The 26,995-nt window shown below is 46.0% G+C and overlaps 1 protein-coding gene and 1 long non-coding RNA gene across 27 annotated transcripts in view; one reads left to right on the top strand and one right to left on the bottom strand.

Moving 5' to 3' along the window:
• LOC309971397 overlaps positions 1-26,995 on the bottom strand; it is a 1,020,865-nt gene that overhangs the window by 231,283 nt on the left and 762,587 nt on the right. The gene's annotated exons all lie outside the window — the stretch shown is intronic.
• Positions 1-26,995, top strand: part of TCF7L2 (transcription factor 7 like 2) — a 197,264-nt gene that overhangs the window by 60,962 nt on the left and 109,307 nt on the right. For all 26 annotated transcript variants that reach the window (XM_082854778.1, XM_082854772.1, XM_082854771.1 and 23 more), the window contains one exon: positions 15,719-15,820. In XM_082854778.1, the coding sequence (XP_082710904.1) occupies positions 15,719-15,820 (102 nt within the window). The remainder of the gene's footprint in view (positions 1-15,718; positions 15,821-26,995) is intronic.

The following is a 26,995-nucleotide window of genomic DNA, read 5'->3' as shown; positions in this document are numbered from 1 at the left end:
GGTGAGTGATCAGAGTTACGGAGCTGGGGTTTGAACCCCGGTCCGAGCTGCCTCTGTGTGTGATCTGGGAACTTGGTCTGAGCGCATGCAGGCCCCGTGACCCCTGTTTTGCTGCCTTAGGTCCTCACAGTAGTAGATTCGATGCATCCAGTGGGGGCTCAGTGGTCCAAAGGAAAGGGAGCAAGGGGACTTCGGGGAGGCAAGAACAAGGCTCTTGGGCACTTGGGCATTCAGGGCGTAGCGTGGACTGTCATTCAGGAGAGTTTGCTGGATTAGTGTTTTCCTCTCCATTTGTGGCAGCATGTGACTCGCTGTGTGCCCACCTCCCCCGCCCCGTGCCTGCAGAGCGTGTTGGGCGGACTCCAGAAGGCCTTTCAGATGGGACGACTCGTTAGTCACCTGTACTTGAACGGAGACTGAGCGGGACCTCATGAACTTGGCTTCCCCTCCTTGGGGCGTGGGGAAATTTAGACAGCTGGGGTTGAACGCTCAAGGCAGAGCCCTTCGCCAGGGTGCGTAAAGACAGGAAGAGGGATATGTTTTAAATACTTCGAGTGAACCATTTCTTTTTCTTTTTTTTTCTTTTGTGGCACGTGGGCCTCTCACTGTTGTGGCCTCTCCCGTTGCGGAGCACAGGCTCCGGACGCGCAGGCTCAGCGGCCATGGCTCACGGGCCCAGCCGCTCCGCGGCATGTGGGATCTTCCCGGACCAGGGCACGAACCCGTGTCCCCTGCATCGGCAGGCGGACTCTCAACCACTGCGCCACCAGGGAAGTCCCCCGAGTGAACCATTTCTTAATTTCCCGTTGGCGTGTGGACAGTAATGGCGTGCCATTATCAGCCGGTCTGTTCACCAGGCAGCCAGCTCGACCAGCCTCTCTGTCTGTTGACTTCCTGCGTTTATTACACAAAGCGCACGCTTCTCTTTTCTCCTTCTTTGCTCCCTGCAGTCAGATTGCGTGCTTCGTGAGCATGAACCCCATCGGCCTTCCGTCTCATACATCAAATGAGTGTAGCTGTAGTGGTGCACGACCATCACTCATACCTGTCCTGAGAGGGAGGTATCTTCACTTTGCAGGCAAGGGTCAGGAGGCATAGAGAGGTGAAGCCATTTGTCCAAGGCCCTAGAAGTACGAAGCCGCAGATCCTGGATTTGAACCCAGGCATTCCAGCTCCTGGGCCTGTGCTCTTAACATTCTGCTGGTCTGAATTAGTGAGGTTTTAAGGTTATTTATTTATTTTTAATTTAATTTAATTTAATTTTAAATTAATTAATTAATTAATATTTTTGGCTGCGTTGGGTCCTCGTTGCTGCACGTGGGCTCTCTCTAGTTGCCGGGAGCCGGCGGCTACCCTTTGTTGTGGAGCATGGGCTCTAGGCGCACGGGCTTCAGTAGTTGTAGCACGCGGGCTCAAGTAGTTGTGGCTTGCGTGCTCTAGAGTGCAGGCTCAGTAGTTGTGGCGCACAGGTTTAGTTGCTCCGCGGCACGTGGGATCTTCCCGGACCAGGGCTCGAACCCGTGTCTCCTGCATTAGCAGGCGGATTCTTAACTACTGTGCCACCAGGGAAGCCCTTAAGTTTATTTTGAACCAAGCTGCTGCTTCTAGAAGCTTCTGTCAGCTGACTCCACAGTGGGGAGATAAGGTGGTGACCTCTGTTCGCAGGGTTAGCTCAGGCTGGAAGAGAGAGCACAGGAGCTGGTTAGATGGGTAGAGGTAGCCAGCCCTTTCTGGGGATCAAGCCCTCTTTGACCTGAAATCTTTAAGTTCAGCCTGCCTCCTGCGTCTTTGCTGCTGTCAAAAGACCGAGACCTGAAGTTCCTTCTCTCAGATTTCTGGGAGCTCTCGAAGTGGAGATGGCCAGATTCCGTGGTCAGGGCTGGTTGGGATTGCAAATAAACTGAAGCCTGGGAAACTTTTTTGCTATTAATAGTGCAGACCTTTGGGGGAGGGAATAACCAAACTTGATGCTGTTGGAATTGATTTTGCCTGTCCAGATGACATACTAATGAGCTAAGTGGTAGCTTAGATCGTTACTGCTCCTTCCCCAGCCAAGTTCTTTTAAAGCCTAAAACCACAAAAGCAGAGAACAAGTTGGTTTAGAGAGGCACAGTGGCCCTGTTGAGCAAGGGGAGGTGGTCAGCTTGGGCTTACACATGGGAGGGTGAATGTGGCGCTCAATTCAGAATGAGTTGTGTTACCGAACTCCGTTTCTTTACCTGGCATTCCTTTTTTTTTTTGAAACAGGAATTTGACTTGTCTGGATATTTTTAAATTTAATTTTTATTTTATACTAGAGTATAGTTGATTTACAATGTTGTGTTAGTTTCAGGTGTACAGCAAAGTGATTCAGTTATGCATATACGTACATCCATTGTTTTTCAGATTCTTTTCCCAAATAGGTTATTACAAATTATTGAGTAGAGTTCCCTGTGCTGTACAGTAGATCCTTGTTGATGATCTATTTTATATATAGTAGTGTGTAGATGTTAATCCCAAACTCCTAATTCATCCCTCCCTCTACCTTTCCCCTTTGGTAACCCTAAGTTTATTTTCAAGTCTGTGGGGCTGTTCCTGTTTTGTAAATAAGTTCATTTGTATCATTTTTTTAAGATTCCACATAGAAGTGATATGATATTTTATTTGTCTTTCTCTGTTGTCTGGATTTTTGATGGGAGTATTTCTGTCTCTTCAGTGCCTTTGGGTTATTTTGGAAAGTTTCTCTCCCAGCCCGTAGTGTGTCAGAGAGTACGCTGTCAACCGATCTCTCTCTCCAGGGAGAAAGTCTCTGTAAAATAACCCCGAGATCCCTATCTCTTCAAATCACCCACTTTGATTGTAACATCCATTGTTCTGCCCTTTGCTTCCTGGCATATTCTGGTCTCTCGCTGCGTACAATTAAAAACACAAAAGAGCCTTCTCTGTCCCAAGTGCCCGGAGTATCCCAGTATCTCCCAGGAGTCTTTGGAAGTGGACAGAACTGTATTTCCTTCCCCAAATGAGGTGATTGTGCTCGAAATATCTCCTGGTAGTTTATTAGAGGAAACCACAGGCTGGGGTCAGAGGCAGTTCCTCCTGCCTGCAGCCTGCTGTCTTGCCTCTTCTTTCTAGATCTTTCTCCCTGCCCCCCCCATTGATCCTACCCCCCAGTGGTATGCTCTCCCATGGGGGCAGCCCTGCTTCTTTCTCTGCAGTGCTGTGGAGTTGGAGCAGCGCGCCTTGATGGCGACCTGTCCTCACTCGTCCCTCTGGAACGTGAGGAAGGAATGTGGGGTGTGGACTTCCTTGAGCGACTGGGATTAAGCCAGTGGAGTCCGCCGGCAGACGAGAAGTGTGTGGGCAAAGGGAACTATTGTGTGAGGCTCCTCTGGACAGAAAGCCCGCCTTCATCTGTTACTGTGCTTAATGGACAATTGAGACATTCAGCCCATGTCTGAAAGGAGAGTGGGCCGGAATGGTCTCGAAGACCTCCCAGACGAGGGCTTGTAGGAGCAGCAAATAGAGACGAGGATTACCAACAGGAGAAACGACTGGGGCTGAGTCCTGGGAGAGAATGTTTATTTCCCTGCTCTCTAGGAGGGATTTGGAAAGAGCCGTAATCCTGGGTTAGGAGTAATTTGTTATAGCAAAATGATACTTGAGTGGCAGGCCGCTTCTGGCCGAGGCAGCGAGACTTGTGTGCAGGGGGGTCGGGGGGCCTCCAGAAGGTCAGCCTCACTACATCTTCCCCCTGGCTCGGGGGTTTGTTCCTCCCCAAGCAAAATTAACCAGCACCGCTTCCTGACCTTTCGGCTTCCTGGGTGTCACATTACGAAGCGTCACCACATGCTTGTCACAGCTAGAATCGGACAATAAAAATTCGGACAGGGAGACCTTGCTGGAGCCACTGAACTCTTTCAGATGTGACCGGAGGGGGGAAAAAAAAGAAAAAAGAAACGCAGCCTGCTTCACGGTTTCAGTTGGAGTTTGAGAACCGGAGCCGAGGTCTGTCTTGCATTTGGTTCCTACGTGAACTTGACTAAAGCACGTTCATTGGTTGCTTGTTGGTTGCCAAGACTGCCGCTGTCTCTCGTTGTCATGGAATGGGGGGAAGAAATACAGAATAGGGAGGAGGCCCCATATCAGAAAAATCCACGTCTCGAGAGCTCCCGGCCGTGGAGAAAGGAAGGAATTTTTTAGCGTTCTTGATTTTAATATCTGCTGAGATCGGATCATGCATGCATTTAAAATAACCCTTCCGGGTCGTCAGGACCCTGTTACTCTCTGGCTTCGTACCTCTCAGAGGTCATCTGATTGGCTACGTCTCTAACAGTTTACCTGGTAGACCTGTAACTCTTCTGGCTTTTAAATCCTCGGTGCAGTTGGAGGAAAAAATAGCAAATCTTAAGTCTCTTTAATCTTATGTAATTCTTTTCCCTTACTTCATTTATACCATTTATCCTTTGAGTTCGGAAGGATGGTGGAGAGGTCGGTCAGGAGATTTTAGACAAGCAACTCCATGCCCATTTTTTGGATGGAGAAACTGAGGTGCAGAGCCACCCTGACCTGCCCCAGGTCACAGGACAGTGGAGGACGGACTGTAGCGTTCAGGTCTCTGAACTCCCTGTGGTTCTGTTGACTCATCTGCTCTGCTCTATTTGTGTTTAGCCACTGGCCTTGAAACAGCTAGCACACACTTCTGCTCCTCAGTCCCATGCTCTTAACCGGCAGTTCTAATCCAGGGTATCCCACGCTCTTTACGTCTCTCACGAAGTCTTGTTCACCTGCCATGGTAACATTCCTTCCCCAAGATCCAACGCCAGCCAAAATCACATTTGGAAATTGTTTCCCAAGAAACTGTGGAATGTTTGCTTCTTTTAGAAAAAGAAGAGGTTCACCTGTTTTTTGCTTCCTCCTTAGGCATTATGGGTGGGGTCTGTGTATACGTGTCTGTCCTCTCCTACCCTACTTGTCTCTGAAATGAGTGTGAAAACCATCAAGTGACTTTTTGTTTTGTAATTCATTTAAAAAACAGATCTAATTCACATACCGTAAAACTTACTCATTTAAAGTATACAATTCAGTGGGTTTTTAGTATATTCATAAGGCTGTGCAGACATCATCAGGACATTCTCATCACCCCCAAAAGAAACGCTGTACCTACTAGTGGTCACTCCCTAGTCCTCCATCCCTCTACTGCCCGCCAATCACTAATTTACTCTCTGTCCCTATGGGTTTGCCTACTCTGGATATTTCTTATAGAAGGAATCATACCATATCATATGTGACCTTTTTTGTCTGCCTTCTTTAAGTTAGCATATTTTTTTTTTTTAAGTTAGCATATTTTTAAGGGTCATCCACGTTGCAGTATTCATTCGTTTTTATTGCCAAGTTAATATTCCCTTGCATGGCTACACCGCATTTTGTTTATCCATCCATCGGTTGAGACTTGGTGTGCCCTTATCTCTCCATATTCTGAGCTCCCTTGATGCCCACACTTGGACCCTGAGCCGCTCCAGGAATTCCAACTTCTTCTCCTGGTCTTGAGGTGCGTGCATCCACCTCAGCACGCTTGTAGGGGAGCAGGTGGTAACCAAAACATTCCAATTAACTGGACTGTACTGGACCTTTTTATAAGAAGCAGTAAGAAAAAATGTGGTGACAAGTTTGACTTGAAAATGAGAAGATTATAAGTGTTTCTCCGCCTCAAGTTGGGTTGTCTCTGGTGTGTCTCTTAATGTGAAGTCCCCACATTGGCATGTGAGCCTTCATTGTTTGTCAGCCACCGTCGGGGCGGCCGTGGGGAACGAGCTGGGGCTGCCCTGCCTGGAGGCTGGGGACCAGGCGACCTGCTTGAGCAAGACGGGGGGACCAGGGCTCCTCCTCTCCTTTCTTCTAGTGGCTTCATGTCCACTAGGCATGGCTCAGAGACTTGGGTGCTTACAGCAGGGCTGACATTTCTTGGAATTCACAGCCTTTCTTTGGGGAACTCAATCTTGAAGCTGCCTGAAGAGTGTGAGATGGCGAGTGGGGGGCGCTTTTGGTCGCGACAGGGGGACACCCTGTCTCTAAGGCTGGTTTCCTGCTGGCTCTCTGTGTAGGGGTGGTGGCTGCAGACTTTCCCTTCCTGTGCATCTTCTCTGCCCTCTTCTGGGGGACACCCATTGCCCGTTCCACTCAATTCTGGCCTGAAAATACCAAAACTCTACATTCTGGTTCAGAATCCCTAGTAACTGCATGGCTAAGTGACTTAATTTCTATCTGCCTCACTTTCTCCTCTTTTAAAATGAGTTTGGAGATTATCTGCATTGACCACTTAAAAAAGAATGTGACAATCAATTTAGAGGTTTGAAAGAGCCTTTGAGAAAGGAAGGTGGACTCTGCATATATGCTCAAGGGACTCTTCATTGCTGCTGCCCCCGCACTGATCATTTATGCTAATGACTGATCATCAGAGTCACCTGGCAAGTTGGGAAAAAGACAATACAGACCGCTGGGCCCCGTCCCAGATAGTTTGATTAAGCAGGTGTGCAGTGGGTCAGGAGAAAAGTCTCTTTCTAAACAAACCAGTGTGGTTTGGGAGCCTGGGACCATGTCACGGTCAGGAACTAAATCTTTTTTCACGATGTTTCTCTTATCTCTCTTGTGGTGGTCTGTGTACCACTCATTAGCTTACTGTCTTACTGGCTGGGTCCTAGATGACTTTTCTAGGCCTCAGAATATGTAGTCCACACTGGATACTGAGCATATGCTTTGTAAATGCTGCAGGAATTCATGTGTTAGAGCAGAGGGGGTTTTTGAGGTCATGTTCCCAATTTCCTACTATAGACTTAGGCCCAGAGTGGGGAAGAGGTTGCCCAGTGAAGAAGTGAAATCAAAGCAATTACCCAGCTAGCAGCAGAGCTGGGCCTGGAAAGTAGGTTTCCAGACCCTTTCTCCCGATGTGCTACTCCCAGGAGCACACAGTCAGTCATCATTTTCAGATTGACTTTATCTGGAGAGTGGAAGGAAGGCCTTGCCCCAGTCTAAGGGGCCCCATCCGGGTTCGAGAGGAAGGGCCAAGTGACAAACTTCACAGCTTGTGCTTCCATGAGCTGCTATCCCATAACCTTCCTGCAAAACCACTGACCTGGCGATTGCAAAAATATCTCAGGGACCTGGGTGTTGAGTAGTTGGCCAGGGAAAGAAAACAGTGAGTCCCAAGTTTTGGTTATTGGATTTTGTTCGTTTCTTCATTTGTTATTTGTTTGTGTTGCTTTGCTTCTCCCTTACTACCTTACTGTCCTCGGGAGCTCTGGTAGAAATAATTTTCTGGTGGCCTTGGAGGAAAATAGTTGAATGTTTGCCCAGTGACCTGTGGGGGGAGAAGAGAGATGGTAGATGATGGAAAAGCATCCCTTTGGGGACACTGTGAGGCGTTCCCTTAGCCATGCCCTTTGAGACACTGATCCCTGGTTAGAGTTCAGGTGAGGATGCCTCACAGTTAGTTGATAAGAAACCCAAGGAAGGTGGAGGGGAGTTGTAAATTACGTCAGGATGAAGTTGAAACATGCTGGTGACCTGGAGCCCTGTGCACCGTGGGGCTGCCAGCTGACCCGGGGACCTCAGGCGGGCTGGGGCTGCCGTGCTGGCCCTAGTGCCCTCCTTGTCAAATGTTGGTTGTACCTGCCTGACTGTTTACTTTGTAGGCTTGTTGTGGAAGTGATTATGAACTGTAAATACTCTCTGAATGTGAAGTGATACTATAGGACCCTTTAGTTATTATGATTAAGAGCAAAAAGGTTAACTGTAAGGGTTTCATTTAAAAATCTTACAAACCTAGAGATGATCGCGCTAAGTGAAGTTAGTCAGACAGAGAAAGGCACATAGTGCATGACATCACTTACATGTGGAATCTAAAACAATGATACAAATGAACTTATTTACCAAACAGAAATAGACTCAGACATAGAAAACAAACTTATGGTTATCAAAGGGGAAAGGAGGGCGAGGGATAAATTAGGAGTTTGGGATTAACAGATATGCATTACTATGTATAAAACAAATAAACAGCAAGGACCTACTATATGGCACAGGGAACTATATTCAATATCTTGTAATAACCTATAATGGAAAAGAATCTGAAAAAGAATATATACACACACACACACACACACACACATAACAGAATCACTTTGCTATATATCAGAAACTAACACAACATTGTAAATCAACTATACTTCAATTAAAAAAAATCTTATAACAACCAACCCATAGAGATAGAGGATAAAAAAGCTGTTAAATTGTTGTTTTGCACAGATGCCTTGATTGCCACTTCCCTCCCCGCCTCCTTGCCCTTTTCCCCATATTCTTTTTATGTTGAGAAATGGGGTAGTGACTTTAAGGGGAACGTTTCAAAGTTCCTATTATGTTGGTTTCATTGAGGGAGGGGGAGAGAGAGCCTTCTGAGGTCTTTGGTTGTCTTTTCCTAGGTAACTAGAGTATATCCTCACTTATGCTTAATCCCAAGCAGCAGAAACCACATGTTCCTGAATTTTCTTCTTCTGTGCAGTCATGCTTCATAGGCAAATAATGCCTCTTCAAGCAGAACCTCTATCTTAGGTTCTCAGTGGATTTTCAAAAGAAGGAATTACTGAACTATGTTTTAACCTAGGACGAAGCAGCCTAATCTCCTATACCCTCTGCATCTGTAGGAAAATTGATCAAACGAGTTTTATAATTGTGGCCCCTGATAATCCTGCAGGATTCTGGAGCCTTCTGAAATGGTTTCACAGAGTTTCTGCTATTTGGTATATGTGATCACTGCTGACTTTTGGAAACCTGTTGGTACCTGTATGTTTTAGAGTATTAAATTAATCACAGCTTCTTCTATTTCAACCATGCTGGGTAAATTGGGGGTCCCCGATCTCCAGGGCATATTATTTATTGATAGAAGATGGGCTGGATTGTCCATCTTCCAGTTCTGAGAAATGAAAAAGGCTTAGAAAGTGACAGCAAGCCTGTTCTTTAGCAGACCTAAGTGTGTAGATGTGTATTAGAGGTGAGCCTCATAGTACGAGCTCCTGAAGAAAGTGTGTATGTGCCGCCAGTGTTAATATTTGGCTTCCTGTTGTCTCACTTACTGAGTTTTCCTATTTTCCTCTTAGGATGAGGGGCTTCTGGTAGCCTTTTCTTTTGTCAAGTTCAGTGATGTGAACTTAAGCATGGTTTTACCCCTTCCAGAGTAAAGTTTTGTAGTAGAGCTGGCCTGGTCCATGATGAGCCTGCCGGGGGGAAGGTGGGAGCAAGTTACACTGCAAGGGAGGAAGGATGAATGCATTTGGACGTGATAGGCCGTGGCTGGCAGTACTCTCAGTGTGGGGGGTTTAGGCAGAGTATTTACTTTCCATTTTATAAGAAACACAACTTGTACCACTTTCTGGCACTAGTGAGTTAGGAAGCCCTTGTGGTCCAAATCTACCATCAGGATGGTTTCCAATTAATTTGAATTCTTGTAAAATGGATTTTCCTAGGAAAAAGCACCCCTACTGAGAAATAGCTTGGATTGAAGAGGACGTTTTGTAGGCGTTTCTGTGTTTAGGTAAAGAATGCATATCAGGCTGGGAAGGGGAGCAAGGCCTTCAAAGTTTAAAAATCGGCCCTTTTCTGGGTGATAGGCTTTCCATGGGGCTGTTTTCCAGAAGAGACTGGTTTAATCTCCATTGAACAGTCTGTTCAGGCCCCACGGTGCCCCTTTTCCCACCCTGAACCCTGCATTTTGCCCAAGCCGGGGGCTAATGCCATCTGTTGGTGGCAAACAGGGTTGGCACAGTGTGGGCTTAATTCCAACGATGTGATGTGTGAAGGATTTCTGCAAGAGAGGAGCTTCTGTGGGCTTCCCTTGTGGCGCAGTGGTTGAGAGTCCACCTGCCGATGCAGGGGACACGGGTTCGTGCCCTGGTCCGGGAAGATCCCACATGCCGCAGAGCAGCTGGGCCCGTGAGCCATGGCCGCTGAGCCTGCACGTCTGGAGCCTGTGCTCCACAACGGGAGAGGCCACAACAGTGAGAGGCCTGCGTATGGCAAAAAAAAGAGAGAGGAGCTTCTGAACCTGCAAAGTTGATCCCAAAGCATCCAGGGCTCGTCACCCCTGACCTGCGGAATTTCTGCCTGATGCTCTTCTTTTTTTAAAATAAATTTATTTATTTTTATTTTTGGCTGCGTTGGGTCTTCACTGCTGCGTGCGGGCTTTCTCTAGTTGCGGCGAGCGGGGGCTACTCTGCGTTGCGGTGCTCGGGCTTCTCATTGCGGTGGCTTCTCTTGTTGTGGAGCATGGGCTCTAGGCACGGACTTCAGTAGTTGTGGCACGCGGGCTTCAGTAGTTGTGGCTCGCGGGCTGTAGAGCGCAGGCTCAGTAGTTGTGGCGCACGGGCTTAGTTGCTCCACGGCATGTGGGATCTTCCCGGGCCAGGGCTCGAACCCGTGTCCCCCGCATTGGCAGGTGGATTTTTAACCGTTGCACCACCAGGGAAGCCCCCTGCCTCATGCTCTTCTGTGGTGACTCCCTGACATGGGATGCGTTGCTAGTGTCTCCTGGGAAGTGGATGAGAACTTTTGGACATGCGAACCTTTTCCAGCCAGAATTGCTCAGGGATTTTCAAACTTCCATTTTGGAAGAAGGAATGGTTATTTCCGTTGAGATTGTGGTCCAGTGGTTAGACCTTGTGACTGGGAGTCACAGCCAGAGAGCTCAGATTCTTTTCCAAGCTTTTGCCCTCAAACTTGAGTCTGCCAATGACAATTCCATCCAAAAGGTTGCTTTTGGGCCAGTGAACATGCTTTTCTATATGATGGTGTGTGGCTGTCTGCATTTAAGACCCAGTGAAGGAATGGGTTCTGTCTGACATGATTCAGGTATCTACACATTCAGTCCCTAAGCCAGGGATGGCAAATTGTGGCCCACGGGTCAAAGCTGTCCCGCCTGCCACCAGTTTTTGTACAGCCTGTGAGCTGAGAACGGTTTTCATTATTATTATTATTTTTAAATAAATTTATTTATTTATTTGTGGCTGCACTGGGTCTTCACCGCTGCGCATGGGCCCCCTCCAGCCACGGCGAGCAGGGGCTACTCTTCATTGCAGTGCGCGGGCTTCTCACTGCGGTGGCTTCTCTTGTTGCAGAGCACGGGCTCTAGGCACACGGGCTTCAGTAGTTGTGGCACGCGGCTCAGTAGTTGTGGCTCGCGGGCTCTAGAGCGCAGGCTCAGTAGCTGTGGCGCACGGGCTTAGTTGCTCTGCGGCATGTGGGATCTTCCCGGACCAGGGCTCGAACCCACGTACCCCGCATTGGCAGGCAGATTCCCAACTACTGCGCCACCAGGGAAGCCCCTTCATTATTTTTAAATGGCTAAAAAAATCAGTCAAGGGGGGGTTTCCCTGGTGGCACAGTGGTTGAGAGTCCGCCTGCCAATGCAGGGGACACGGGTTCGTGCCCCGGTCCGGGAAGATCCCACATGCTGCGGAGCAACTAAGCCCGTGAGCCGTGGCCGCTGAGCCTGCGCGTCCGGACGCAACGGGAGAGGCCACAACAGTGAGAGGCCTGCGTGCCCCCCCCCCCCCAAAAAAAAATCAAGAGGGGAATACATATTTCCTGACCCAGGAAAATCATAGGACGTTCACATATCAGCATCTGTAAATAAAGTTTTTGGAACACAGCCATGACATAATGCATATGTGTATTGCCTGTGGTGGCTTTTGTGTTAGAACAGCAGAGTTGAGTAGTTGGGACAGAGCTGGTGTGGGCTACAAAGCTTAAGATTATTTACTATCAGGCTCTTTACAGAAAAAGTTTGCCAACCCTGCTCTGAACAAATAAGGGGGTGGTCTCCATGTGCCCGTCCATCTATGGAAGGGAGTGAATGAAAGCAAGTACCGGGAAGCTGCCTTGGTGTCGTATCAAGGATGTGGGGTTTCCCGGCAACTTCATTAGCATCATCGTTGTTGTTCTTTGAGTTGTCCTGTGTGTTTAGATAATGCATTTGTACAAAGACCTCCCAGCAGCCCCTCCTCGCTATCCTTGTCACGGAAATGGGACTCATGGAGATGCGGATGCCTTTGGGGGAGCAGGTCCTGTCAGGCCCACTTGAGTACCTGCCGATCACCAGGAACATAGATCTTGGAGGGGGCTTCTGTCTTGGAAGACCCTCCCCATTTGCCTTTCCTTTTCCTTTTTTATTGGGGAAGGTGGAATAGGAGAAATTAGAGCTACATACCTTCTTTTTTGCTGACAATTCAACAGGCCTTTAAACCACCTTGATTCATTTCAGGCCGTTGGTGGTGTATATATTGAAGACTTTGCCCACAGGTCCAAAGCTTAACTTAAGCTTCCTGAGATATGTCATAAAATATGACTGGGGCGGGGGGAACCCTAGTGGTCCTTCAGCAGAACATTATTATGAAACAAAGGATGAAATGCTTAAGCCAAGATGACCCTATTTACTTATTTATTTATTTTTACGAATGAAATTTGAGTAGACTCCATTTCAACAGTTTTCAATGCAGGAATTCCCACAGCCCCATTTGATTGCAGTTTGTTGAAAAGTTTAATGTTTTTGTAGGCAATTCATAATTTCCACGTTGAGCAGCCTAAAAGGAAGGGAGCCTGGAGCCCGGTATTGCTTTTATAGTGGGATGGTGGGAACTTTTTTTTTCCCTTCCCCAAAAGGATATAAAACTGAAGTTGAACCGTTGGGCAAATGTGGCGTGGCGATCCAGCCCTTTCATTAATCCGAGTTGCCCCTCCTTCAGGTCTTCCTTTAGGACCCAACAGAAGAGAATTTCCTGCTGCTAAATGTCTCCAGGAAGGAAAAGATTTTCCTCTGGGCTGTAATAGTACCTAATTTCCTTTTTCTTCCCTTTATTTATTTATTTTCCCTATTAATAAGGACCAATTGTAGAAGATGAAGGAACCTGGGAAACCCATCACTTTTGCAGGAGGTTAATAACTTCCTTTAAAAAATCCTGGCCTAATACTTCTTTCCCCAAAAGGAACCTCGTCAGCTTGAGTGCCAACCAAGGCCCAAGGGACGGGCACAGATTTGCGGGGACCCAGCGGTTCTGTGGGATCGAGTTGCAGTGGGACAGAGAGGTTGAGGCTGTCACTGCAGGGTCGCTGTGAGTCGGCCGGGCGGGGGCCGTCTTCCCCACCATCTGGATTTGGTTAGCTCTCTCTGGGCAGCAGGGCCGAGTCTCATTTCCTCCAACCAGTAATGTTATATAGGCAGTGATCCTGGGCTGCCCTAACATAATTGAAAATTATGTGTATTGTAGGCTCGGAGTGCTGAAATGTAGGCTCGTAAAAGTATGTGGTGCAGGTAGCCTGCGGAGATTGGCTGGGGCGCACAATGAAGCTTTTATGTAAAGTAGGAATTATAAGTCTCCGCATTAATATTGCATTATGGGTATGATCATTTTTGGGTGGGGTCCGCAGGCCAGGCCTGTCGCCTTCAACAAAGCCTGAATCTCCTCATTCTGGGGAGCTGGTATTTGGAGACCATCAAATCAGTTTTGCAGATGGCCAAAGGCAAAAACTTGTCCATGAATCTAACCCTCACCGCTGAGGGCAGAGGGAGGTGTAGGTGTGTGGCGACTCAGCTTGGCATGTTTCTTCACAGGTTTTCATGGGATGAAGAGGTGAGTGTTGGCGGGCGTCCATTTTGGTTGGCCTCAAGGAAATGACCCTATTGAGTGGTTTTGACCAATGAGGCCCATATGTTTATGTGGCGAGTGAGAATGGGAAGAAGTAAGGGTGAGACAGGGCAGACTAGACTCCCATAGCCCGCTGGCTCTGGTTATAGGGCTGAGGGAGACCATGGAAACATTTACTTCAGTGTCTCTTAATTTGGGATGATGTTGCTTCCGGACAAATATTTGGAAATAGTTTGATTAAAAGGGTCACTGGGGGGTGCCTGCTGACATTTCCTGTCTGGGGTCCCAGAATCCTACAAGTCCCTTGGTGCCCCTCACCCATCCCCTTCACAGCTAGGACAGCTCCTTCAGTTTAGAGGTGAGAAATTGGAAGGTCTTGTGGTGAGTTACCAGAACTCGTAACCAGGTTTCTTCACCACAGGAGGCTTCTAGGTAAAAGTTGTGGAGTGGCAGAAGTCGCTCCAACCCCGTCTAGGTCTAGGTTGGGAAAACAACCATGCAGTTTGGCAGGTGGCTCGTGCGTCAGGTCTTCCAGCTTTAGGTATCACCAAGTTTGGTTTTAATTTGCCGGAACGGTCGTGTCTTGGAGGAACCCATGGAAAAAAGCTTGTGGATGGTTTTAGCTCTTCATTTCATTTGGGGGTGGAGCAAACACTTCTTTCTTTCTGGACTGCCCTTTGCCGTCCTTTTTCTTTCTGTCTGAATCCTTCTGACTTGACAAGACCTACTCTGTGCAGCCTTCCTCAGTCTCTCTTCTCAGAAATGCCACCTTCTCTCCAGGCCTTCCCTGGGCACGTTCCCTGAGTCTCTGTCAGAGCTTCACCACATTCTGTCTTGACTTACCTGTGGTGAGTTGGCCCCCTCACGTGTGCCTAGGTTCTCTGAAGGAACAGATCTTTGTCTTTCCATGATGCTTCACAAGAAGGCTGTGCATGAGGCAAGCTTTAATCCATGTTCCTCAAGTAAGTTTTTTGTAGAATTAGTAATAAAACCAGCCGCTGGAAAGATCAAGATGGCGCCTTCATCAGTCGGCCTTTGGAGGTACAAAGGCTAGTGTTGATGTGTCCTTGTTAAAATCTTAGCATCGTGTCTAAGTTTTGTTTGGTTGTGAAATGAAACTGGTGTAATGGCACCAACAAAAGTCAAAATCTGGGAGTTGCTTATACGCGTGCTAAATACCTCTGTGACCGGACGGGCCGCCTTCCCTCAGATTCCCCGATCTGCGCGATGCGCAGCTGGATCAATTGATTGTTCTCTGAAAGCTGAGGTATCACTTTGGACAGAAGTAGCTCTTGCTCTTGTGCCACGTGTTCATTTTCTACCTCGGAGAAGGGTAGAGAAGGACCCATTTGGCATATACCTTTATTTTTCTCTCTGTGGTAAACCTGCGTGTTAAGAATTTCTTTGGCCTTTTGAGAAGAGTGTAGAAATTGCATCGTGCCCCGTCTGTGCCTCTCTTAACAATGAAATATTTTTGTTTTATAAGCTTTGGGGTTGGATGAGGAATTCCATCCTCACCTTACTCAGGTAGCTTCTAGTAAAGGACAGCTGCACGTATATACTGAGCTTTCTTGAAAGTGAAGGATGATGGCATCTTAGAAATGAAGGTTGTTGAAAGAGCAGATTCGGAATTGGTCTCCCAGGGCACCTCTGGCTTGCGGCTCCATTTGCTTTATTCCTTCGGAAGAGATGTGTCCTGTCTCTTCTTCTCTCTCCCCCCTCCCCACTGCTCTTCTCCAAATGAGTAGTATCAATGGCATCATTTTATCTGAGGCCACCCTGTAGTTTGAATGTAAAGACAAAACTAATTGCTAATGATACTGATGTTCTATGCTTGTACCTGTTGAACATGAACTCTGAGGAAGAACCTGTTGGTGTTGCATGATTTTTCCGTTGTCATTGATGTTGCTGTCACTTGCATGCTTTCAAGTTTTTTTGGTGTCGTTATCTGCACGCTTCTGAGTTTTGCCGTTTCTGATCCATGTGTCATGGTAGCTGTTTTGCATTTCTTTTCTAAATGCATTTTCCATGTTCTTTTTCTTTGCTCCCTCCAGTATCTTCAGATGAAATGGCCACTGCTTGATGTCCAGGCGGGGACCCTGCAGAGCAGACAAGCCCTCAAGGATGCCCGTTCTCCGTCGCCGGCGCACATTGTTGTAAGTGATCTTCCAGAGGCATTTGCTTCCTTCATTGTGGGGAGGCAAAATGCTCTTTTGTTGATAACAGGCCTTGTGTATCAGTTTCTCTTTCTTTAAAAATAGTTTTGGGGGCATATTCTTGGATATGGTTTATATCTAGAAGGTACTTGTTTTCTGCTATTGGACCTTGGTATCTAGCTGGAAATGTTCCCACCACCCTTTTCTCCTAGTATTGGGTTAGAATCTAGCTTTGTGGATTCCAGTTAGTAGGGCACAATCACCATGGTGTGAGGAAGACTGGAAATGGTATGAAAGCAATTAAAAAAATATAATACCCCAAATCTTTCCTGAAAAAGTCATTTAGGGGAGGTGAGTTGCAGAGCAGAGAATTAGGCAACTCGAAAGGGAAAGCCTGGATTTGAGACTTTCCAGTCATACCCCCTGCACCTCCTCCCCCCGGCCCAAGCAAAACACTCACCAATTTATCCTAATTATTGGAAAGGAACAATCTAGACTGACATCAGAAAATTTTCATCTGGGCTGATTGATTGTAAACGTGGAGTACAAATGAACTTGGAAAGGCTTAAATTTAATCTGTACATCCATGGCTTTGAAAGCGTTTGGGTTTAATACAGAAAACATTTGTTTGTACTACTAAGAGACAACAACATAAAGTGTATGTCTACATGTATTTTTAATGCACTTTCTTAGGATTTTGTAGGCTCTGAAAGTGGAACTTATAAATTAACCTCTTGAGAAGGTAGCCCACCCTTATTAGAATATTCTCTTCTATATATTTATATCATGAGTTGGACTTCATACTTTTGAAGTAATTAATGGAAGACATTTTTATAATGAATCCGTGACAGGTAGAATTATGCAAAACACAAAACAATTCATGTGGTTTTCATTTAAGTATCACAAAATGTTATCCATTAATATGTTTTGCCTCTGTGTTACTTTTAATTTCTAAAAATGGCAAAATAATTTTCAGTAGAAAAATCTTAAGATACATTGTGTCAAGTTTCAGGCTAACTGCCTCCTTATTTTGTAGCTTGCGATAATTGAGTATATATTATTTAATGAATTTTGCCTCTGTTATATGAATATTAAATATATATGTATGTGTGTGTATATATCACAAAATAATTTATTTCCATAAAACCACTTCTTTGAGTCATCATTTGTGAAAAGGTCTTACGAATTCTTATATTATAAATGAGGCATGTAGAAAGAAGGTTGACATTTTCCGGAAGCTTCTTCCTTCCTTCAACCCCACAATAAAACAGATGCTCATAATTACACATGCTCTTATAATGCTGAGGTTTCAGGGCTGGAAAGTGACCTTAGATCAGCTAGGCCCTACCTGCTCTCAGAAAAGGAAACGGGTCCAGAGATGCCTTAAGTGAATTGCCCAATGTCACACGCTGAGTTAGCGGCCAGAAAACGGGAACTGGGCCCAGTTCTCTGCTCTCTTTTACTGTGTCCTCCTAAGGGAGTTGAAAGTAACTTTCCGTGGCTGGTTCTGTTTTGCTTACTCTAAATTGGCTCATTATTAGGGACAGTGTCATAGGCATAAAGAAGTTGTTGACTTGGGGTTCTCATGCAGGTTTCTCCCAGAAAAATGAATGCCATGTAAAAAAATATTTTAACAATACACAAAGATTGGTTTACAAGTCCTTGAGGGGACAATAAGGAAGCCGGTCTGTTTCACTTTTCCTGCCTCCCTGAATTTCCCAATGGGGGGTCTAGGTTTGAAATTTATTTTTCTGCTTTTGGAAATGCTGGGCAGGACTCGCCCACATGGGTTTTTTTTTTGTTTTTCTTGTTTTTGGAGGCACAGGGAAGGGACAATATCTTCAAAATCTCTTGGAGGCTTTTTCTCTCTGGAGTCTGGGGAGAAGATGCAATTCTTAGAAGTGGTTCCCAGTGGCTGCAGCCCCTCTTGGGTGTGGCCTGGAGGTGGGCCACCTCTAGGCTGGCAAGCGTCCCCCCCACCCCCCCCCCCGCCCCCGGAATGGGGTTTGTCCATTTGGAGAGAGGTAGATGACTGCCGCCCCAACCGGGGCGCCCCCCCCCCCCCCCCCCCCAGATCCCATAGCCGCAACTTAGGCCTTAAGCACTTTGTTTTCTCGTGTATAAATTACCGATCAGGGAGCTGGTGAAACATTTTTCCAGAGCCGATGTGGATTTTGGCAGGGGGCGTAGTGAAGGGACTTGGGTTCCCTTTTCCTCTGCTGTTGATGGGGAGACATGCTGACCATAGCAACCACTGTGGAGCCTACACCAACGTTCTGATGGAGACCCTTGTCCAAAGGAGCCACAGCGGGCAGCTGTAATCCCATCTTCTGTGCGTTCTGCTCTGTTCCTGGGGACCTGGGGAGTGGCACTGCACAGAGGTTATGGGGTGGTGGTGGAGGGTGGACTCTGGGAGCTGGAGAGTGAAGCCATGAACTTGGACAAAAAGGAAACTGAATTCGTGAAACACTTAACGCTTGTGGCAACTGACTGGTGTCTTTGGTTATCTGAGTCAGCCCTGTAATTGTACATTTCTGCAGTCTCCACCTGACATGAGGGCTGAGGAGGGGGTGTGGAGGTGGGAAGGGAGTTGGAAGAGGGAGAATGGGAACATAGCGGGGGAAGAAAGTCTGGAGGTTGCTGACCTCGGGGTCTCGTATAGTTTTGGGGGATTGAGGAGTTGTATACCTTGGTAGTATAAATTTATGATACCTTTTCACTGGACGTAGGGCAACGTGTCCGACCCAGACCAGCTTGGCAGGTACAGTGTATCTGTATTTATACGGGGGGCATTCTGGATTGTGGCAGATGTACCATTCGGGTCTCTGTATAGCTCAACATTGGCCAGAAGACTCTGGTTCTCCTTCAGATTCTCTGATGAACGGCTAACTTTTCTGGAGACACTGGGCTCTTCCTCACTTTCTTTTTTTTTTCTCTTTTGAATAAAATGTTGTCACATCACAGTGTTTCATCAGACCTGTTTCAAAATAGTTGCCTGAGGATTGCTTCCTAGTTTCTCCGAAATTTTGATTTATTGTAATTTCTGGGCCAGGCTGTTTCATAATTATTTCTAATGTTTTATTTTGAAACTAGAGAAGTGTCCAGTGTTTGTTACTAACCATTATAGAGACTATAGCTATCACAGGTTGCTAAGAAAATAACTTTCCCTGGTACCCATGGGGGTAGAATTTTCAGATGGAAATTTAAAGCATCTTGTTGGCATATTTTAATCTGATTGGATTTTTTTTCTCATGTGGTATGTGGGTTACCACATTGTAAAAAAATGGATGTGTAGATTAAATGTTCTTAACAAGTGGAGTTCAATCGATCAAATAATATTTATATTAAGAATCAAGCCCCACAAAGTTTAGTTCCTGTAACTGATACAGCATCTTGTTTATTGTAATCCAGTGCTTCCTAATCTGTGCTCAAAAGAGAGTAGAAATTATTCCCCAAGGATGATGATTTAAACATTTTTTTGTTTTGCCTAGCCAAAAAATAGGAATTTATACCACAGATTTGTCTCTCTCTCCCTCTTCTTGGATTTCCCTTTCCCCCCCATTCCCCCAGAAATTCATGGACTTCTGAAGTCCCAAGTGCCAGTATCCTCTCTTCTCTTCAGCCTCCCGAGTTTGTATTCTAATTCATAGAACTCGCTCATGTTTCTTTCTCGGGTTTTTTAAATTTATATTTTAAATTCTTTGCCTCTTTTTTTTTTCCCTCTTCCAAAATGAGTGCCAGGCAGCTGGGCTGTGCTACGTGGTGCTGTCTGAGTCTTGTCTAACCCACCTCCAGGGCCCCTGTGAGGAGCCCCTCCCCGGACACCACCCCCAGTGTCTTTGCTATGCAAAGACTTTCATTTAACTTCCTTTGTACCCAACAGAAAAAGATTCTGTACCAGAAATGGTGGTATTTTGGTATAGTATGTATCTTACAAAATGGCAAAAGGCTTCAAAAGTTCCTACCGTTGTGTCTTGGGGGTTTCCTCTTGAAGTTGGTGTGGAGTTTTACCTTGGGGTGGATTTCTAGCGGTTTGGGGTCTTGTGTGTTTTGTTGTGTAATGAACATGCGGGTGTGTGATGAGAAAGCCATCTGAATCCCGAGGAGCAACGCCCGCCAGACTGGAGCGTGTAACTCTCTTTTTTGGTTGGTGTTGTTGCTTAAATGCTGAAAGAGAGCGGGAAAGCTCTTACGAAATGTACGATGGTAGGACTTCAGACAGGGTGTCTGCTGTTTGAGTTGAGCGTTTTCAAGCTCAGAGGGCATGCTGAATCTTCCACTGTTGTTTCTGAAGAGTTTGGGGGCGGGGTGCAGGGGAGCTGACTTGCAGGTAATAACAAAAAAATTACTTGGAGAGCATCCTCTTGGTTATTAGGTACAAGCGGGTGTTTCGCTGTTATTTGGCTTGGGTTGTATTCTGTCCTGTTCCGCCAGATGCTTGGTAGCAGGTAGTATGTGATAGGAGGCTATGTCCTAGACGCTGAGGTCCAGCAAAACCATCGCAGCCCCTGTCTGTGTGGGAGGCTCTCTCTGTGCCAGGTGCCGTGAGGGGTACTGGGCCCGTGAGGGTGTATGATCAAGGAGATGGGATGTTCACTGAGAAGCTGCTGAGGATTTCGGGCCAGGACTGTCCCCTGAGGAAATGACATTTAAAATGAGATTTGAAGGATCAATTGGAGTTGGCCAGGGGAAGCATCTTGTTGGCATATTTTAATCTGATTGGGTTTTTTTTCTCATGTGGTATACGGGTTACCACCTTGTAAAAAAATGAATGTGTAGATTAAATGTTCTTAACAAGTGGAGTTCAATCGATCAAATAATATTTATATTAAGGAGCGAACCCCACAAAGTTTAGTTCCTGTAACTGATACAGCATCTTGTTTATTATGATCCAGTGGTTCCTAATCTGTGCTCAAAAGAGAGTAGAAATTATTCCCCAAGGAATGATGGGAGGTGGGAGTATATTCCAGGCAGAAGGAAAAACACGTATGAAGGTCCTATAGAGAAGAGAGCTTCGCTCTGATGGCTGCTGGTCGTGGAAGCACAGGGACAGTGGCCTGGGTAGGGTGTGCTGAGGACTGGGTGCTTGACCCTAACCACTGTGGGAAACCATCGGGGGGTTTGGGCTTGCGCTAAGCTGCTGGGAGTGGGGAAGGTGAAGTGGACACATTTGGAGGGACCGTCAGTAGAACTGCTGATGGATTCGATGTTGTCAGTGAGGGAGGAAGAATTTAATTTAAATTTTTTTTTTGTTTATTCCAGCTCTATTGAGATATCACTGCCATACGACATTGTGTAAATTTAAGGTGTACAGCATGTTGATTTGATACACGTATATGTTATAAAATAACTACCGCCACGGCATAGCTAAAGCCCCGTCCCATTACATAATTACCATTTGTTTTTTGTGGTGAGAATATTAGAGATCTACTGTCTTAGCAGCTTTCAAGTATATGGTACAGTATTGTTCATTATAATCCTCAGGCTGTACATTGGGTTCCCAGAACTTACTGCATTTCATAACTAGAAGTTTGTACTTTCTGACCAACGTCTCCCCGTTTCCCCCACCCCTGGGTCCCTGGTAGCCACCACTGGATACTCTCTGTTTCTATGAGTTCGGCTTTTCATGATTCCACTTATAAGTGATACCATGCAGTATTTGTCTTTCTCTGTCTGACTTATCTCACTTAGCATAATGCCTTCAGGGTCCGTCCATGTTGTCACAAACGGCAGAATCTCCTTTCTCATGGCTGAATGATATTCCACTCTCTACATGTAACACATTTTCTTTATCCGTTTATCCGTTGATGGCCGCTTAGCTTGTTCCCGCATCTTGGCTATTGTGAATAATGCTGCAGGGAACATGGGAGTGCAGATATCTCTTTGAGATCCTGTTTCTGTTTCTTTTGTATATATACCCAGAAGTAGGTTTGCTGGATCATATGGTAGTTCCATTTTTAAGTTTTTTGAGGAACCTCCATGCTGTTTTCCGTAACGGCCGCATCAGTTTACATTCCCACTAACAGTGCATGACTCCTTTTTCTTCACGTTCTCGTCAGCACTTGCTATCTCTTGTCGTTTGATGACAGCCATTCTGACAGCTGTGAGGTGATTAATTCTTTGTCGTTTTGATTTACGTTTCCCTGATGATTAGTGATGTTGAGCGTTTTTTTGTGTGCCTATTGGTATAGTTCATGTACCTCCTTTGGAAAAATGTCTGCTCAGTTCAAGAGATGTCTCTCTTTTTTAAATTGGAGTACAGCTGAATGAGTTGTCTTTCTTTTGTTTTTGGCCGCACCTCACGGCTTGCAGGATCTCAGTTCCCAGACCAGGGATTGAACCCAGGCCACGGTAGTGAAAGCACCAAGTCCCAACCACTGGACTGCCAGGGAATTCCCTGAGTTGTCTTTTTTAGAGAGATTAAGATTCTAGGTTTCATGACCCCACAGAGCGGTGTGGCGATATGAAATGGGAACAATTCAAACTTAATTAACAATCCAAACTTAAGAGTTATGTCGATTATCTATTAGATTTCCGTTTATTCAGAATGTATTTATGGAAGGGTGGAGAATTCTCCCTTTCCTTCCCCAAAATTTAGGTGAGTAGCTCTAGTTGGTCTTCCTCTCTTGGTCATGTATTCACCGTTGATTCAGTCACTGACCCACATTCATTGATCCTGCAGATATCTAGTGATCACTTACCGTGTGGGGAAAAAAGTATTCTAGATGCAGAAAGTGGAGTCGGTGATGAATGATAGTGACAATAATAACAAATAAGTGTGGGACGTTTCCTTTGTGCCAGGCATTGTGCTAGGTGCTTTTCAGATATTTAATTATCCCCACTTTACAGAGGAAGAACTCAGAACAGGGAGGTGAAGTATTTGCCCAGCTGTGGGAGTCCGGATATGAAGCAAGGCAGCCTACCCCAGAGCATGTCATCCTCTTAACCCCACCGACCCCAGAGGTGGCTGAGACAGAGGCAGGTAACTGGGGCACAATGCCGTGTGCAGAGTGCTGCCAGGGGACCACCAGGTGGAGACCCCAGCCACAGCTGGACAGGGTGGGCTTGCCCGAGGAGACCCGCTCGCTTCACTGGAGAGTGGGATGTGAGGTCAGCTAGGGATTTGGTTTCTGGGTGTGATTACTGCAGAAGACTCCCTGACACGTTGTGGGAGTGGAGGGCAGATGCTCCGGGGGCAGGCGAACATCAGGTGATATGAGGGTGTGAACTGTGCCAACTTCCTAAAAGCCTTTCCCTGTGCATTTTCTGCAGTCCACTGCACATACACTTTCCTCTTGTGTTTTTTTTTTTTTAAATCCATTTATCTGTGACTCAACCAGACTTTCTAGAATACTTAGGATGTGTTTCCTAACAGTGGCTGAGTCAGACCTTTCCCATTTCACAGAAAAAAACCACGATTAAGGGTGTATGTTTTGTGTAAGGATATAAAGCAAGCCTGTGAGCCCTGCCCATATATTAGTATTTTTATAAGGAGAGCTATGAGGAACTACCATTGAGAACCAGGCAACCAAGTTATCTTTCTTCAGGGAAGACGTGGTAGAGCGGATCAGGTGTGCTTTAAAGGGAGAGTGGAGTAAACCTCAGGATGGTCCATAACAGTCTATGGTTAAAAGTCCAAGCTTCCTGTCTCCTTCCAGAAAATACTCTACGGCGAGGAGTTCTGAAGTTTTGAGGTTTGGGTTCATGGTGTGGCAGCTGACCACCATGGCAATGGAAATATCCTACCAGGAAGGATTGTGTAAGCTCAGTTGTATCCTCTTCAGATTAGAATCACAGAACGTTTCACAACCTTCAAATCACATGTCGTGTCACCCAGTGCTGTCCCTTCTGTTGTTTAATCACTGCTCAGAAGTCCTCTGTTGGCCATACTGTTTTTGAACATAGAGATGGGGCATCTGTCTATCTCCTGATGCAGACCATTTCCTTTGGTAGAACAGGGGTTCTTAAAGTTCTGTCTTCGTATTGCACTGAAATCTCTCTCCTTGAAATGCTCAGACTTGATTTGTGTTTTGCTGTTCAGTTCTGCTCAGGCTTCTTCCACTTACCCATCTTGAGAATAAGAAGGTATGTCTTGTGCATCCTTCCCTCATCACCAAGTTTCCTCTTCAAGATTATCCCCCATTGTGACTCACATCTTCAGTGACTGATCTTAAACGATTTAAGGATGGGAATTGCTCGTTGTTGATTGAAAAATCCTACCTCTAAAGTAGGTGACATTAATTATTAAGTGTAGCTTTCCTCATTCATCAAATTTATGTTCATTGTAGACACTTTGGAAAAGAGCCCCTAATCTTACCACTCAGAGATTATGTTACGAATTGTTTGCTATATTTCCTTCTAGACCTTTTCTGCTGAGTGTATTAATATTTATATTTGTTTTTAACATTCTTGAGCTCATGGTAGCGCTTAATGTTTTCAGCCTTGTATTTATTTAAAATAAAAATCGCTGTAGTGAATAAGCACTTCTCCATGTCATTAAAATTCTTAAGGATTTTTAATAAGCACATAATAGCCCATACTATGATCATACCCCAATTTACTTAATCAGTGCCGTGTTGTTGGGTCTTTAGGATATCTCCTTTTGTTTCTGCTACTCTAAATAATCCTGCGAGGGACATCTTTGTGTGCTCCCTCCTCACCCCCACCCCCATCCTGTATTATTTCCTTACGATAGATTACTAGGAGGAAAGGTAAAAGAGAACAAAATTTTAGAACAGTTTCTTGATACATAACCACAAATATCTTCCTGATAGGCCTCAGTTTTTATAACTATCAGCAGTGTGTGACAGTTAGCCTTACCATGATCAGAATGATTCTATTGTCTCTGGGGAATTAAACAAAAGAAAAAGTTCAGGCTTCCCTGGAAGGATGTGCCCTTACTCCATGTTGCTCCAGAAAAGAGACCCAACCAGCCCGATCCAAGTCACCCTTCCTAAGGCCTTTCACCTTCGAAACAGGCAAACAAAAATGATTGCTTCTTCTATGGTTATAGCGGGTTTGAAAGCCAGCTCCTGTTATCATGGTTGTACAGAATGATGTGTATTCATTTTAGATACAGCGTACCTCTTTAGATGCATTTTATTAGCCCCCCCCCCGAATATATGCAGCCCATTTAGGGCTATTCTTTGGAGGTCTTGGAGTATAGTTTTATAACTCCAAAGAACTGTAGAGTTGTTTGACGTCTTAGTATCTTTTCTTTTAATAGCATGTTATTGGGCAAAGATATTATTTATTTGATGCTGTGTAGGAGCTTGTTAAGAATACGATCCTGGATTATGTTTTTGGGAAAACATACCTGCTTTTCAAAAACGCCATTTCTTGCTGTGTTTAAGATCAGTCCACACAGGGAGTGTGGGGAAGGCTGGCAGCTTCAGATCCGTTTCGACCATTTCCAAATGCTGTGCCTGTGCGCGGGCGCAAAAATCTCTGGCAGCTTTGGGCTAGCGTTTCCCGACATTTGTGTCACTGAGTGTTAATAAGGTTACTAGGAAAAGAGTTCCCTCCTGAAAGAGTTTTAGGGAAGCTCTGGGTTGTGTAGAGTTGGTTTCTTCAGGGCGGGCTCTTGACTCCTCTGGGTGCTTGGAAACTGCAGGAGGCGTCCCTAAGGCCTGCTTGACTAGAGAATTCTTCTTGGCATCTTCAGGGACAAGATCAGTGCATATTCTGGAAAGTTGCAGTACCTGCTCTGTTTACCCAGCGTGGGAGCTCGTTTTAAATGAACATGGATGTACTTCGAGCTCCACTCGTGGATTTGCCCATGTTTATCTTTCCAGGAAATAAAACAAAATTGTTCACCTGGCAGCAGTGCTGTGCTGCTTGTCCCTTCTTGCCCGGCTGATTCACGCTAGGTATCGGGCTTGCTTCTCCAACCAGATTGTAAGTTTCTTGAAGCCAAGGAGCCCCGTGGTTTTATTTCTTGGCGGGTGGCTTGGTCTCCTCCTACTGGGTGCTTTGTCAATTAAGCAGAAAACCAATTTCTGGTGAGAGACAGGAGTCAATTCTGTCTGGAACAAGTGTGACTTCATTGTTACCATAGAGAGTTCAGCTTCGTCCTGGTTTTAGCACAAGAGCTTGTCCACGTGTCTGCTTTCTAACTTGACCATCCACCCTTATACATTCCAGCTCACAGCGGAACCTGTATCGTCACCCCAGTAGCATTTATGTAAATGTGGTTTACACAGAAGCTCCAGAAGGTTGGGCTTGGAGGGTCTCTTTCTCTTTCCAATCTTGTTGAAACTGGCTGTTTCTTAGGAATCCTGTTATAGGATGCCTGAGGTTTTTTTTTTTAAGGGGTACCCAATTGGGAAATCTAAGATTCGATGATTGGGAAATGGGTATTTTCAACAATGTGTAGGGTATGTGCAGTGATTTCCTGATTGGCTTGTTAATGGGTTGCAGGTCAGATTTTTATCTTTTTTATTAATTAATAGAATTGAACACCTGGATTTCAGAATTGTCCCTTGGAGTATACTTGGGAAATAGGGAGAGAGAGAGAGGGACCATAGAGGGGTCTGGATGGGAAAGTTCATAGTTATGTCCATTATGCATATAAGGATGTGAAAATCCCTTGGGTGAGCGGAGTTGCTCAGAATTCCATGGGCAGAAATAGCCATTTTCGGACAATTATCCAGATCCTTCCTCCAGCCTGTGCTCTCCCGAGTGCCTGATTCAACCTCCATTTGGATGCCAAATAGACATGGGAAAACTGGCTTGTTCGGAATCAAAGCTTCTATTTCCACCCTCTCCACCACCAAGCCTGTCACTCCCGCTGTTCACTGTCACAGTAAAGATCATCAACAGTCACCAGTTGCGTGTGCCCCAGATCTTGGAGTTCATCTTTTTTTTTTTTTTGTGGTACGTGGGCCTCTCACTGCTGTGGCCTCTCCCGTTGCGGAGCACAGGCTCCGGACGCGCAGGCTCAGCGGCCATGGCTCACGGGCCCAGCCGCTCCGCGGCATGTGGGATCTTCCCAGACCGGGGCACGAACCCGTGTCCCCTGAATCGGCAGGCGGACTGTCAACCACTGCGCCACCAGGGAAGTCCGGAGTTCATCTTTAACTCATCTTTTCCTCTCATGCCCCACATTCAATCCACCAGCCTGTCCTGTGGGCTCATAATCCATCTACATAGCATATCAGCTCTGCCTTCAAAATA

Source organism: Leucopleurus acutus, assembly GCF_964270905.1.
Source record: "Leucopleurus acutus genome assembly, chromosome: 14".
NCBI classification, from domain to species: Eukaryota; Metazoa; Chordata; class Mammalia; order Artiodactyla; family Delphinidae; genus Leucopleurus; species Leucopleurus acutus.
The sequence above is the reverse complement of the archived record's forward strand: the minus strand, read 5'-3'. Positions and strand labels throughout refer to the sequence as shown.